Source organism: Rhea americana, unplaced genomic scaffold (genome assembly GCF_003343005.1).
Source record: "Rhea americana isolate MKP2758 unplaced genomic scaffold, rheAme1 scaffold_337, whole genome shotgun sequence".
NCBI classification, from domain to species: Eukaryota; Metazoa; Chordata; class Aves; order Rheiformes; family Rheidae; genus Rhea; species Rhea americana.
This window is the reverse complement of record NW_028186465.1, coordinates 620,781-636,617: the sequence shown is the minus strand read 5'-3', so window position 1 is coordinate 636,617 and position 15,837 is coordinate 620,781. Positions and strand designations below refer to the sequence as shown.

The 15,837-nt window shown below is 38.3% G+C and overlaps 2 protein-coding genes across 4 annotated transcripts in view; both read left to right on the top strand.

The window, feature by feature from the left end:
• The window catches only part of MAP3K5 (mitogen-activated protein kinase kinase kinase 5), a 71,256-nt gene extending 58,649 nt beyond the window's left edge, over positions 1–12,607 (top strand). Inside the window, exons 23-29 of the mRNA XM_085311274.1 lie at positions 1,757–1,942; positions 5,004–5,109; positions 7,901–8,144; positions 9,039–9,151; positions 10,043–10,155; positions 11,035–11,111; positions 11,889–12,607. Coding sequence (XP_085167400.1) covers positions 1,757–1,942; positions 5,004–5,109; positions 7,901–8,144; positions 9,039–9,151; positions 10,043–10,155; positions 11,035–11,111; positions 11,889–11,949 — 900 coding nt within the window. The 3' untranslated portion in view covers positions 11,950–12,607. The remainder of the gene's footprint in view (positions 1–1,756; positions 1,943–5,003; positions 5,110–7,900; positions 8,145–9,038; positions 9,152–10,042; positions 10,156–11,034; positions 11,112–11,888) is intronic.
• A 2,955-nt stretch (positions 12,608–15,562) lies between these two features.
• The window catches only part of MAP7 (microtubule associated protein 7), a 123,901-nt gene continuing 123,626 nt past the window's right edge, over positions 15,563–15,837 (top strand). For all 3 annotated transcript variants that reach the window (XM_085311273.1, XM_085311272.1, XM_085311271.1), the window contains exon 1: positions 15,563–15,671. In XM_085311273.1, the coding sequence (XP_085167399.1) occupies positions 15,626–15,671 (46 nt within the window). In that variant the 5' untranslated portion in view covers positions 15,563–15,625. The remainder of the gene's footprint in view (positions 15,672–15,837) is intronic.

The following is a 15,837-nucleotide window of genomic DNA, read 5'->3' as shown; positions in this document are numbered from 1 at the left end:
TTGTGGGGATGATTGTGATATATCAGTTTAGGATGACTCTGAATAAATTAGGTCATCACTATACTGCTAAATGTTGCAACACAGAATTTGGACAACGTGTTTTTTATTCATATTTGTAATTTTGTAGTAGTTAATTGACTCATTTCATTCTCAATGCTGATATCACATGATGTTTGTATAAAATGTGGTAAATCAGTTTCTAAAGACAGTACTGATTTGACAAATTGATGCAAACCAATATGATTCTCATGCATGTACCACAGTTAACAGCTGCATTTGCTTCCATGCCAATAAAAAAGCTTCTAACTCTTGGAGGGGAAACACAAACAAGCAGCTCCCCCCCCAAAAAAAAGAAAAAAAACAAAAAAACAGTTGTCCTGGTAACTATAAAAGTTTTAAAATAGAAGGCAACAAGAGATGCCCATGCGTTGAGCATCTTTGCTAGAGTGTTGCTATATCAGACGCATCTGTTAGCATGTGTATGAAAGGAATAATCAAAGTGACTATGGGAGGCTGAAACTCAGTCACGAGATATAGAGAGAGCTCTTGTTATTTCATACACCCTGAGTATGAACTGCCTTTCATCCACCCAGGATGCACCCTGGACTGATCTCCAAAGATGAACAGACAGATTAACTGCCTGTCCTCGCATGGGCCTGCAACAGTCCAAAATACCAGCAGAGGGACAGAGTTGTAGAGTCAAAGTTCAAATAGAACTCAAAGCACATAACCATGGGCTATTAGCCCTTGCATAAGATGCAGAGCTCTTACTCCAAACACAGGTTGCTGCCCCAAGAGAGGGACCATCTTCTGTTATGGAAATCAATGTTACATATCTTTAATCTCTATAAATACTTAATTTCCTATAGAATAAGCTTCTAATGTTGTATGTTGAGCAGTCAGAGTGGTTTTATCTTTCTGACTTCATTTTTAGGTTCGGAATTTAAATTTATATTCAGTTGACATAACTTTACTTTAAAGAGTAAATACAATCCTCTGACTTTTATCTAGCTACTTGCTCTTGTAATTCTGATGAATATTTTTGAGCTTTCTGCTATCTTTGTAGCTGACACAAAACCACAAAAGCTTCTAAAAATAGGTAGAAGAGTGATGGGTTATTGTGTATGCATTACGTTTATGATAGAGAGTGAGAGATTGCAGGTCTACTCTAAGAATAGGTAAGTGTAAAAGTCCCTTATCAAGAGAAATTAAGCATGCAGGGAAGAACTAGTCTCTTTCTGAGTATTTTGCATGACCTTCACCTAATCCTCTCTTTCAAATGCTGCTGTGGGACATCACATGCTGTTTTCTCTCTGCACATGTTGAATTTATACCTGGAACAAATAAATGATGTAATTATTTTTGCATACTTCGTGGAAGAATCTGAGGCACTGCAAAAAGTACTTACTTTTGGCAAGTAAAGCAGTAATTTGTAGTATTTGGTAGACAGTGCATTTAGTCACATCTTTTTGCTTTTGTACAGTCACACATACAGACTGTAGTCTGTATATATATTCCAGCAACTAATATAAAACAAAGTCAGCTATTCATTAGTTGAGTAGTCTGTATGAGCAGGAAACTCAATGGTAGAGCTCTGTGCTACAGTACTGTATCCTGACCTCAGCTGCATTTTTGCCTTAACTGTAGCAGTAGACTTTATGGAAATCTGTATTGCCAGCTGACATTTTTGGCTAAAGTCCCTGGGTACATTTCAAAAGATAGCTATCAAAACTGTTTCCTTTCCTTTCTCTAACAGGGAGCTGAAGAGCCCAAACTAAAATGGGAACATATCACAACACTTGTGTCCAGCCTCAGAGAATTTATACGGTCCACTGATCGTAAAATCATCGCAACTACTCTTTCAAAACTGAAACTGGAGTTAGACTTTGACAGCCATGGTATCAGTCAAGTGCAGCTGGTGCTGTTTGGTTTTCAAGATGCTGTAAGTTGTCATTTTCACAAAGAACTTTTTGTGTGGTGAAACCTCAAAAAGGACCCAAGCTAGAAGCCAGAAGAAACAAATGGAACTTCATTAACTTCCTTTCAGAGTTAGCAAAACAAGAATATTTGAGGGCTCTGAGTTTCTAATAATAAAAAACAGTCCACAGCCACAATTTGCTTTGGTTGCTATGGGATCCTGTGGTGGGATGCAGATCCTGAACACAACTGTTGAGTTTTCACAGAATAAAAGTCTAGAATGTTCACCATAGTTATGCAAACATTATGCCATAATACTAAGGTAGAAGAACCTTAGAAAAATCTCATTTTGAAGTGATTTCTGGTAAATAAGACCAACATAGAGCTTAAAGGTTATGCTACATAAATGCAAAACTCTTGAATTTGACTTCCCTTATAAACAAATACATTAAATCACTGTGCCCCAAATTATAGTCTGTCTGCCTTACGGTATCGCATTGAACTTCTCTTCCGGTGTTTTGGCTAGCTGTAGAATTCTGCCAAATTAGGTATTTTCATTTCAGTTTACAATAAGCAGGATAAATAGGAATAAAAATAGGTTATATTCTTTTTACATGAGGTACAAACTTGAAAGTTATTTCTGTCAGTAATTAATGCAAAATTTACCATTTCCTACAGTGAGCAACTAAGCACACACATGAAGAACCTTTAAATAGCTAGTTTACCAAAAACAAATGTTTTTTCTTTCTAAAGTATTAGCCAACAATCAGACTGGTTGCTTAAGATGAATAATTGATATGGGAAAGTACAACTATGCTAAGTATCTCAGTGGCAGGACTGGCATCATATAGTAAAAATTAAATGACAGTCTAAGTAGGCATTCAAGGTGGATAATTTGTGAGTGCTTAGGTCTTGGGCACTCTGAGAAGTAAAAAGAGCTTTCAGGAAGGACTACACAGCATTTATATTGTTTGTTGCACAGACTACACTAGCAGAGAATTAGATGCTGTTTACTGAAAAAACCTCATGTGTAAGATGAATCTGTAAAGGAGAGATTCCTCCGAATGAAAGATTTCTCTTTGAGTCTTTACTTTGAATATTCTTTTAACCTCCATTTACTGATACTACTACTATTTTGACCTATGAAATAAAAACATACAAGGTCAAGAAAAAAACTGAAGGCAAGGGGATACAAATATCTAGGTTTCTTGAAAGTGATCCTGCAGGGCATCTTTTGTTTCATGATGAGTTCATGCTCTTTTCAGTAAGTATTTTATCCCTCTTTTGTTAACTTCACCAATATAAGCTGCTGTATTTTTAAATGATAAATCTTTTATTACTATCTCCCTGTTGTTCAAGATAATCCACAGAAAGTTCAAAGGAAAACTTCCGGTGTGTCTAGTGTTAATTGTTTGACGTACATTAGATTTCTCTAGTAGATAGAACACTGAAACCCAGGCCTGTGTCAAGCTCTCAGGTAGCACAGAGACTGGGATATTGCTAAGAGGAAGGGAAAGCAGTTCCCATGTTTTCAGGACTTAATAATGTAGTCTCAGGTAATGAGGCTTAATATTCAGGATACCCTCACCAGAGCAACCAAAAAAAAAAAAAAAAAAGGGGGGGGTAGTTTTGTGTTGCAGTCTAAATCTAAATCACATTACTGCGAATTTGTGTGCTCTTGACGAAAGTTACATCACGCGGCTACAGTACTGCAGTGGGCTCGGCTTGGCTAAGCCCATGGCAGCATGTTGGTATAAGTGAGGGAGAGGAGCTGAGCTGCCCCCCAGGGCCGCGGCAGCTGGGCAGCTTGGGGAGCTGCTGCTGCTGCAGTGGGAGCCAGGGCAGGCTCCCCGGGGCTGCAACCACCTCTTCCGTACAGTGCCCAAGGGCCATCTTATGACCACTGGCAACACAATCGTGGAAATTTAGCTAGCTGCCTAAATAGGTTGCCAAACAGTGTTGCTTTGGGGCAGTGATGATGATATTTATGCTGAATAGTACTCGCTAATCTTTTACACATATTCTGAAAGCATTAACTCTATGACTGCAGTTAGTTCCTGCAGAGAGATTATGACAATGTGAGAGAAATAATCTTTTTTTTCCAGAAGATAAAAGAGTATCCTCTTGCCATATTTTTTTAGTAAGTCATAGTTGCTGATAATGATTTTGTTTCTGTAAGGTTTGAGTAGTTTTTATAACTTTCTAAATGTACCTATTCTTGCCGCTTTTTGAGTTCTACTCTTACAGATTCTGTTGCTTTTGGCTGATTCCATACCTGGAAAATAGCAGTAAGACTGTTTTGTGCTATTGCCGTTTACTGTGGCTAGCCATTTTGTTTCAGCACCATCATCCAGCCTGCTGTTCTCTGTCATTTGGGAGTCGGAAAACCATTTTCCCAAGACAGAATCATTCCTGCAAGTTGCACAGAGCTCCTTGGAACACAGTTGAAAACAAAGTTTGAAAATAGGCCTGTAGGAGTAACACAATGTGGGAAACTATTTCATAGTAGAAAATAAACAAAAAGTAGAAGGAAAGAGAAAATGGCACAGAATACAAATACAAGTCCCCAAGCCATTTAAGCTAGTGTTAATTAACTATTTTCTGAATCAAAAGGGAGTAGCATTACATTAGTCCTTTGATATTTCCTGCAATTGTACTTCAAAATGGATAACTGTGTTGCCCAGACGAAGCAGTCAAAAACCATGCCAAAAAAATAAAAAAGATTAATTAGCTTAAGTTATGAGACTTTCATAATATAGTCCTTGGTATTTGTCTTGGGGCTCACATTTTTCAGTTTCTGTCTGTGAGCATGAAGGTTAAGTAAACTTCAGTATTATGGTCATTAAATTACCTAACACAGGAACTGGTACTTTATGAAAAATACAAAATATTGTAAGACTTGCCAACTTCAACCATTTTATTGCAATGTTGTGATTATTTCCTCATTTAATAACAATATGAAATAATTTGAATCACTTGTTTTGATACAGCATCTGTAAGTTCAAACATTTTACATAATGCTGATCATATATCACAGTTTAAAGTTCTGAGGGATATAATACCTGACCTGAACTCTCTGTTGCTAGGTCAACAAAGTTCTCAGAAATCACAACATCAAGCCACATTGGATGTTTGCTTTGGACAGCATAATTAGAAAAGCTGTGCAGACTGCTATTACTATTCTGGTCCCAGGTGAGTCATTTCTTAATATTCAGCAAGTATTTATTACTTGAATCCCTTTAAGTGTGCCTTAGACCAGCAGTTATGGTGCTTCACTTAATATTCTGAAACTAGCAATGACCTTTTTCCTGTTCACTGGCTGTTTCACAGCTCAAACATTTCCAAGTGAATTGTCCAAATTATTTTGGAAAGCACCTTTCTAAGATGTGTAATTTAAACGATTTTGCAACATAGTAGCCACCTACTGCTCTCTAAGGCACTCTGAGGCCTAATTTTTTGAAGGCACAATGCTGCTGCTTGAAATCCGAAGGAGAGCCAACCTACCCAGCACAGGTAAATTTTTGAGGCTGTTTTACAAAGCACGCATTAATGGCATGCTTTTCTGAGCACTTCAAAGTCTCCTGGTTAGAAACTGTCTAAAACAAATAATCAGCAGTGCTCTCTGTTTGAATGCTCTATGTTGAATTTTGTGGGAATAGAATATGTGGCTTAGCTGAGGGAAGGATTCCATATAGAAGAAACAGTAATCCACTCTGTTATTGTTATTTCCAGAGTTGGTTTCTCTGCTGCTTCATAGCTTCTAATCTCATGAAATCCCCTTTCTCCCACCTTCTACTGGAACTAATGGTGAAATTTTCAAATATATACTTTATTGCTCCAACTCGTCAAAAGGTTCATGTTTTCTGCAAYGGGTAAAGACTTAAATTATCAACAGAGGATCTGAAAATTCCAGGAAAATGTATGTCTGTTGTCCTTCAGATTTTCCACATCCCTGGCACAGCAAACAAGGCATAAATAGGCTTTCTGTAATACTTGCAGGTCACAAAGAAAATAAAACTTCTGACTAGAATGCTGAATATCTTTAATAGCCATGTATTTTATTGCTTTATATTAGCATACTGTAGAATTGCTCTTCTTCTTCTTAATTACATATAGTCAAACAAAATCTTCTGCTCCAGTAGCTTTGTGACCTTGATCTTCTGCCTTTCCCTAATTGCCTTACTCATTTTCTGATTACTGCTTCTCAATTCCTTCTTCTAATTTCCCCTCCCTTCCCCCTGTCCCTTGCACCATGGATAATGTTTAATTATCAAGGGTTTAATACTTTGAAAAGCTGTGTGGTGTTTGAGAATGGCAAGAGGTAGGTATCTTATTCTTGTGCTTATTGGTGGTGACCTTACACTAGTGAAATAAACTTCTGTTCCTGTTAGTGTGATACAGAAGTTTAAAGCAAGTCCAGATTTATTTGCCTAGTGTAATAATGCTGATTGGGTAACTACCGTACAATAAATCTGCTTTCCTTAATTCGGACTGTAAGTACGGCTCTGTTGATCTTGATATGTTCAGCCTTGAAACAGGTGTAACACTGAAATGAAGAGAAGAAATGGATCAAGGAAATCTTCATTTTGGAAAGAAGAGAAATGTGCTTGTTGGTTCCTTAATAGAAAGGAAAAAACCTTCAGAAACAAGTTTGATTCAGAAAAGAGTATGTTTTGATGAGGAGACTAAAGGGAGTGCTGAGCAGTGAGCAGTCACAATTGAAGGAAGGAAGGAAGGAAGATTTATTATTAAATGGTTAGAATTAAACAGATGTTGTTACAGTAATGTTTTTTGTAGGAATATCACAGCCCTTGTGTTTGTATTTAGCATACCTTGTAAATTCTAATAGGTAGCTTAAACAGGAAATAACAGGAATCAGAATATACATATAGCTTTGTGTCCACAGCTTTGTGGATGTACGTTATTACAGAATAGGCAGAGTTATATCTGATAGGTTAATGGGAAGTATGCTACTTTAATTCTTGGGAAAGGGACCTGTTTGTTATTTCCTCTCTACATCTTTGGATACAATTTTTTGGTAAATACGATATTCTTATAGTGAGAGAGTGTTAAGTATGCCAGAATAAGCAGCAACGGGAATAGTTGGATAAAATAAAACTAATGGTTATTTGTCTAATAAAACAGTTCAGGTCAGACACATGGAAAATTTATAAATCACTGAGAGGAGAATAAAGCAAAAGAAAGTACTTTTGCTACACAGAGTACCAATAGGTACTGCTTATTACCAGAAAAGAGATTTGGGGATTATTTTGAAAAATCTCTAAAGCGTTCAATCCCATGTGCAGCTGCAAGCGTTCACAAGACATGCAGCTGTATTGCTTGATAGTTGTAATATAAATCCAAGGCAGTAGAATTGTTAGAATCATAGAATTAATTAATTAATAGCTAATCATAGAATTAATTAATCGTTAGAATCATATGATTAATAGCTAATGATAGAATTAATAGAATTAATTAATTGTTAGAATCATGTTATTAATTAATAGGCAGCTTTGTCCTCAAATACTGTGTGTAGCGGTGGTCATTCATGAAAAATAAGAGAATAGCAGTAGACTTTCCATGGAACTTGGCAAATCCTGAATCAATCATTACACTAGACAGACAGCATTCGTACTGCAAATTCTGATCATACTGTACTCATTGCTTAGAGTCATTATATAGGATGAACAGGAAAATTTCTGCACAGTATGACAAACAATGCTAGCCAAACCTAGAATCCTATACATCCAGATTTTCACTTTTAACATTCAGTAGGCTGAATAATAATCAGTGCATATATTGCAGTTGTCCAAGTGGTCTTAAGCTCCTGGAAAATATCTTCTGTTCTCTTGCTATAGAAATTTCAGTTCTGGTTTAACCAAAGCTCCAGGATTGTCTGTCATTACTCACTTAAGCCTACTCTTGTTTTAATGTTCTATGTTTAATGTTTTTTCTTTTATTTATGCTTTAATGTTTCTAATAGAACTGAGGCCACATTTTAGTCTTGCATCTGAAAGTGATACAGCAGATCAGGATGATATAGAAGTTGAAGAAGATCAAGATGAACAACCTCAGAATCAGACTATCCAACAGCCTTGCATTGTCATGGAAGATGCAATAGCTACCTCAGGTGTGAGCACGCTCAGCTCTACAGTATCCCATGACTCCCAAGCTGTTCATAGATCACTGAGTGTCCAGCTGGGGAGGCTAAAATTAGAGACAAACAGGTAAGTCTGAATGGATATCAAGATACTCTAGACTATTTGTGACAGTATGTGTTGTTTTGCTCTTAAAATATGTAGGCTAGAATACTAATGACAGTATCCAGAATCTGTAGTGCTGTAAGTGTTTCATTTAATTGATGGTCAGCAGTGTTCAATTGTACCTGGTATTTTGCATTAATTTTAGTATTCATTTTGGAATACTAGTGCTACAAGTTAAGATCTGTCTTGATTTCAGATGTTCTTTCAAAGAAGATCTGAAAAAGTTGTACTTACTGCCAAGCTTCTGCTCTTTCTCTCCTTTGTATGTTGTTTATGGCTGATGAATGGTGTTGTGTTTTGTTTCCATAAAGGCAGAACTTGATGTTCCTTTCTGTAGTTATTCTTAGGAAACAAACCCAAGCTAGTTGACAGCCACACATAAACTGCATAAGTAAAGTGTATCAGACTTGTTTTATTAAAGGCACTTTTTTCATCAGAGGAAGATGGATAAATAGATGTGTTTAAAAGAAGAAACAATCCCTAAATCTGTATTTTAGATTTTTCGGAAATATACATGCATCACTTTGAAACTAAAAATTGTTTCTTTTTTTTTTTTTTCCTTTAAAAGGGAGGCAAATCTCTGAATCCATTATTTTATCAAAAATTCTTTTCTAGAGAATTTTATTTTATTTGCATTAAAGTGTATTAGATAGTCTGTTCAGAGCAGATATTTTAGCTTTTGCAGGATCTGAATAATGGCGGTGAATTTCCTACAAGCCTGTCCTTGTCTCTGTTGTAAAGGTCTCCACTTTAATTTCAGTGAATCTTAGATGACAGTATTATTAATAAGATCTTTGCTTTCCTCAAAACTCTTAAGCTAATTAAGAAAATGTGTCCTTCCTCCCTGTAACTTAACAGGCTATTGGAGGAGTTGGTTCAAAAGGAGAGAGAATTTCAAGTCCTGTTACATCAAGYTATAGAAGAAAAAGATCAAGAGATCAAAAACCTGCGTCTTAGGTCACAGCCAATACGTAAGTGGGGAGAGATTTCAAAGACATCTTTCACAAAAAAAGACAGTGGCAGCTAAACTTCTGTTACTTTTATTTACCCAATCTCAACAAAGATGTTTTACTGTGCTGCTTCTGGTAGAWTCTGCTGTGAAGTAAGAATGCATGTTATAGAAAGAAATAAATTATCTAATTTGTTACAGTAATCACAGTACAAAGAAAGGGATGATTTAAATATTTTTTTGTCTGTTGTTATATTGAAGAGTGCAAGGCTCTTATCCTAAAGAATAAATATTAATTTCTAAGGAGGATGATCTATTATTAAGTATATGTCCTTTGAATTACAGACTATTCTAATTCAGGAGATGTAAATACAACTTTGCTGAGTGAAAGAGTTTGATGTGTATCTGTGACGAAAACGATGGAAGTGCTAATGCAGTTCAGTGTTCCAGTACAATGTGTTTCTGAGAACTATTGCTTTCTAAAAATTGATCCTCAGTCTAAAAGCATTGCCTACACAGCAGTTGTATCACTTAACAATTTAGTTAAATCAGTGCAAGAACCTTAGTGTAGACATAGTTACAATGATACTGATGTGCCTTTTACTAGTTAAGTCATTCTTGGGAGAGGACTGAAAATGCGTCTGTACCAGATATTCATACTACTTCAAATGTTTGCATGTTGAAGACTTTAGTTTTGAGTAAAATAACTGTATCTCAAACCAAGTAGAGCAATTGGTGTATAGCTGCCTGCAGACTGTAATTCAGTGTCTGAGCGCTGGGAATTGACATATATCTTTATTTATAAGGACACTGATGTTCTAAGCCTGAGGGAAAGCTCAGTGCTTCACTGGTCAAAAGTGACAAGAGGATGCTTTGGCAAGGCATAACCTTTTCTCAAAAATACTTGTTCTAGATATTCCTGGATTGTCTGTCTGTCATCGTCATTCCACTGGCTCAGCAACTGAAGACCCTGATCTCATAAACTGGCTGACTGTTCAAGGAGCTGATGAGGATACTATTAACAGGGTAGGAATGATACTTTCTGTTTACTTCATGACACAGTTGCAGTACTATTTTGTGACTCAATGCAAGAAGATCAGCAAGTTTTTAAATTACTTTTTATCACATTTTGAGATGAATTTGTGTTCAGAGGATACAAAAGGGCAATATGAAGACTTTTATAAAAATGTAGCATTGTTAATAATGTATCAGTCTGATTAGATATAAAAGAATAAATTGTCCTGTTAAATTGAGAATATTGTTCTAGTTCATAATTCCTCAATATCTTCACACACTTTGCAGAAGTTCCTGATGATTATATTTGGATACAGAGTACATGTCCATGCTTAGCTAACTGTGTTAAGTGAAAGATCCTGAAGAGGATGTCTGCTCTGCAGCAAGGATATCATTTTAGAGGTGTTAAGCTTCTCAGAATTTCAGCTGACTTGGTGAAACCTGGGTGTAGTTATCACCCCAACAGATCAAAGGTTCCTGGAAATTCAAGCACATCAGTTAGATGCACACTTTGAAAAGATAGATCTTAATGGTGTTCTTATTTCTTCATTGGTGTTACCTGGGATATTAATTATGCCCTAAATTATATTCATCAGTCTCTGATTCTGAGGTATTGCTGAAAATAACAGAACTGCCAGTTGACAAAAATCTTGAGTAGCTGTAGAATTAGTACAAATCTGGAGTATTAAATGACATGCCAATGTAGAGTATACTATAGAAAAATAAAGTAGTTTCACTGTACTTGTAGAAACAGTGCAAATTAGTGAGTTATAGGTACCATATTTTAGCTCAATTTTAGGTTTATTTTAAACTTAAACTTCTGTATGTAAAGCTTAGAAAACTGGATTATGTTTCAAGCAAAATGTTCACTTAAACTTTTTTTTTTTGCAGTTCTTGGCTGAAGACTATACATTAATGGATGTTCTCTGCTACGTTACACGAGATGATCTGAAATGTTTGAGACTGAGGTAATGCTTCAGACTTAAATGAACTATGTGGACCTGGAGTGTACTATTACAACAGAAAATAACTTACACTGAGCATTTACTTACTGGATTTTTCAGTATTAATTTTGTATAAGTAACACTTTTAAATGTGCATTCCTGATAAAATGCTGATAATACTTAAATTTTTTTTAAAAATCCCTTTGCCTCCCTTTAATAGAAAAACTTACTTTTCAAAGAAAAGCTTTTATCTCATGCCTGGAAACACTGGATGTCCCACTGGAGATTTGCTTTTATGTGAAAAGGCAGATAACATAACCTTCTGTAATTTATTATTGTCAGAAAATTGCAGAAATACTTACGAATTGCAACTGATACTAGGCTGTATCTAATTGTACCAAGTGTGTCTGACACAGCAGGACCAGGTTGAAATAGAAATAGTAGAAGTTGCCAAACACTGTAAAAAAAATAAAATGTTGACAGATGGTAAGATGTTTGTAGTAGACATTACCATAATGATGGAAGTCTGCTATGGGTTATGCATGTTACTTGGACCGGAAGTTTGAGTTCCAGAAAGAGGCAGCTGAAGAGTGGAAAGACTGTCCTGTACCATGATCCAAACAGGACTCCACTCTATTTGAATATCATGTGTTGCTTTTTACTTTTGATCAGCCCTGCCACTGAGTTTTAGGAGCAGAATTTAATTGATCAGAACTAGAGCAAGGGTATGAGAGTGCACCGCTATTGTAATGTTTTCATAGTAGCTTTGTAACTAAGCATCTTTATGATTTTTCTTTACAGAGGAGGGATGCTATGCACGCTCTGGAAGGCCATCACTGACTTTCGAGAGAAACACGCCTGATACTGAAATCCCTCTTTGCTTCTCTGCAGAGAGGAAAAGATTTCCTTTCAGCACAAAGCAGGTGTGCTGTTAGAAGGACTGTTGCACTTTAATCCAGTATTTGTTTACCAATGTTAAAAACACTGCAGCTTCTTGACTGCTTTTACTCCTACAATCCCTAAGAAATATGTAAACAGTCTACAATGTTATTTTACTTTAAATGTTTTTACATGCAAGTTTTTCAAAAATTAAGACACAAAAGCCCCAAAACTTTATTAACTCATGACCTATTAAAGTAAACAGATGTTACTTTTGTGAAAAACTGATGTAAGATTTCATGTGACTGTACATCACTGGAACAAAACCAAAATGTGACAACAACTTCTCAAGTTTATTTTTCTTTGTAATGTATCTCGGTAATCTGTAGAACTTCATAATTTCAATCACAATTAGATATTTTTCTTTTAGTGTGCAAGACCTAAAAGTAATTGTTTTTACCTACTGCCTTGTTTAATATTGTTTATTTTTGGTAACTTAAGTTCTATGGTGCATTTGTTTTAGAGTTGTTTATGTACTACTGAACTGTACCAGTTGCATACACCTGAACCATAGTAATGTTAGCTTGTTCTAAAGCTATCTCTGACATACACAGTTAAAAATAAAGAGAACCTAAGAATTACTTTTTCCTATATTTTTGGACTTTTAAAATAATAAAGGTGTAGAGCTGGAAAATATTGGAATAAAAAAGAGGAAAAAATCATACTGAGTATTGAGTATCAAGGAGACCTTTCTGACACGTTAAAGTTACTGTGATTTTATTTTGATAATCATAGCATTGAATATTTTCTGGGTTTTTTTTTCAGTCTAACTGCAGTATTGATAATCCTGGGGCAAAAAAAAAATCTTGTCTGGAGAGACTTGAGAAATTAATATCCAGCCTCCATGCACTGCATAGTCATTGTGGCATGTTACTTCCTTCTGCTTTTGCTTAATCAAGATATCTTTTCTCATACATCATGAAAAAGGACGGTGGATGTTCCCTATTCATCCACACTGAGCGTCCCTCCAGTATTCTAGCACTGGCTAACATCAGATTCTTCTGAGGTGACTGCAAAAAAATCCAGTGAATAAGGCTTGATTTAAAAACAAGCTTCTTCATAAGCCTTGGTAATCAGTGAGCAGCTTATGCCTTGAATTTTGTAGGTTTAACAAATATTTTCARAGAAAATATTTTTTTTCTAAACAGATGTTGTCTTAAACATATGCAGTAACTTTTGTTGACTGAAAAACAACATTGTACACAGTAAAGGTAGGCTGAACAAAGAACAAATAATTTTTTTTTCTCCCTGAAGATGGTTCCAYGGATGTTTGGATATAGATACATTTTTGGAATGAGTTGAATCTAACTACATTTCAGGAGAAACATAGCTATTGTTTAACAATTCATACTGCTATTACAGGAGAAGATAATAYCATTTTAAGGTAAATTTAAGCACTGGGTAAATCAGTTGTGTTGCTTATGACATGCAAAACCTAAAGGAACTAAAACTTATTTGCATGGAAAGGTGAACCTAGGAAAGTAAGCTCTCCTAATTTGATCCAGCAGTGTGAAATACATCAGTAACAAATAACTGCAACTCGAAAACCTCGCTTTTACACAGTCGAACAAAGTCTTATTGCATTGCTTTATTTGTGTGTCGATACTTTAAAAGCATGCATTCAGTTCTGTATTATTCATGACCTGGGGTACGTGGTAATGCCAGCTACCTGTAAGGTAAGGGAAGGTGATTGTGGAACTGTTTTATGTCTGTACAAGAGCCAGCCAGGCACCAGGTGGGAGTTAATTCCTGCTGTTCATTGCTGGCCTGAGCAGAGCCAAGTTGGCTTCTGCAGAGCTGCTCAGCAATCAGCCCTGCAAGTCTTTATCAAGTCAGATGCGTGGTTAGGCTGAGCTTGGTTTCCATGTCCACAAGTATCCGCTCACTCTAAGCCGCCCAAATCTCAATGGCAGAGGATCTGCTCTCAGAGCATATGGCACCAGCTCTGATCCTTCAAGGACAGAGCAAATAAACTCAGCTGAACTTGCACTGGGTTGAGAGAAACACAGATTTGTCTCTTCACTGCGCTTCCTGTTAATCCGAGTTTTTCCAAATATTGTAGAGAAATCTGAGGTGGCTCTTCATGTTACCAACATGGATTTGACAAGGGTTTTTAAGTTCTGGCTCTGCTACATAAAAGCATTTGGACTGCTTCCAAAGCCATGGGAGCAATATCAGTATGCTTGCATGGCACAGATCTCCGGCTAGTAACATCTCTGGATCCAACCTGCCTTCACATCTCTGTTTTGARTAAGCTGCAGCCTGACTGTGGATAATTAACTTGTAGCTAGGGCCTTTTCCAGCTCTCAGCTGAGGTGGATACCTTCATTATGGGGGGACATCAACCTTCATTATAGGGGTAGTAGCATAGCTTTGTGTTCCTCATCTGCCTATGCAGGCAGGCTGTGTGTAGCACAGGGAGCACCTTTACAACAGCCTCCCTGGTTTTCCCAYGAAAGAAAGTGTGTCCAGCTTGTGGGCATGACTGTAGAGTGGTCACTTCAGCCGGAAACAGTGCTCAAGTATTCTGACTACATATGTATGGTTTGAAGGTGAAGCCTGGTTAGACTACAAGGGGTGCCCAGTGTCTCATTTCTGGATAGGATAACCCAGTCTATTTCTACAATTACTTGTTCCAGGGAAGAATATTCATTAGTGTTTGTTCATATACTTCATAGATTTCATTCTAAAAATATTCTTATGCCTCTCATGCCTGGTAGCAAATTCTTTATTAGCACAGCTCCTTCTGGCCATGTATAAAGTGCTAACCAGCTTATTTGCAAAGCTGTTAACGCTTACATGTGCACAGCAGAGATCTGTAGTGCCCCTTTGCTTTTCAACAACCACAAAGAAAATCAGGGAGCCTTGCTTTATATCAGAGACAAGYTGGATATAATTCTGTTCCTAATCCAAGCAATGAAAGATTTTTGTGGTTGATTACAGTGGAGGTGAGGATGTGACCCTTAAGGTTTCAATCCAGATCTACAACTGTTTTAAAAGAGATGCTCAAGAGCCTGGAGAGCACCCGAGGGCCAGCTTAGGCCAGCTCGCAGGGAAGGTCCCGTGACTACGAACTCCACTGGAAGGACGGGCTGTGGTGTTGGTAGCTCTTTACACAGCCACGTTTGAGGAGGATGCTTAGGGCGCGGATGCAGCAGTTCAGAAGCTTTTGCCACAGTGACGAGACTACAGCAACGCGGCCGGCCCGCAAGCCCGGGGGGTGCAGCGGCTACGTACTTTCGCGACGCCAGAAACCTGTTGTTCTTCCCTGCGCGGGTACTCGATGAGCTGCGCCAGCGCTGCGCTGTGGGAGGGAACAAAAGGGGACACACGCGGCTGCAGGGCAGGAGGCTGCTGCCGGCAGGTCTCGCTGCGCGAGCGGGCTCTGCCGCTGCTTTCCAGCGGCCAGCGAAGGGCCGGGGCCGGGCGCAGGCCGGAAAGGGCGGCCGCTGCCCGCCCGCAGGCACCGCTCGGCGCCGGTCCCGCCCTCACCTGCCCCCGGGCGCCTCCCTCGCAGATTCCGCCGGCGGGGGCGGACGTGGCGCCCTCACCTGCCCGCGGCCGCGCCTCCGCGGCCCGGCCCGGCCCGGCGAGGAGCCATGGCAGAGACGGCGGGCGGGAGCGGCGCGGCCCGGCGCCCCCCAGGTGAGGGGGCCGGGGCCGGGCGGGCGGGCAGTGGGAGCGTAGCGGGGCCGGTGGCGCAACAGGTGCGGGGCCGCGTGTCCCTTCCCGCCCGTCGTTATCAGCCGCCGCCTGGGCCGCGGCTTGGCGCGTTGTCTTTTAGCGCCGTTACTTTCCGCGGGGCGGCCTG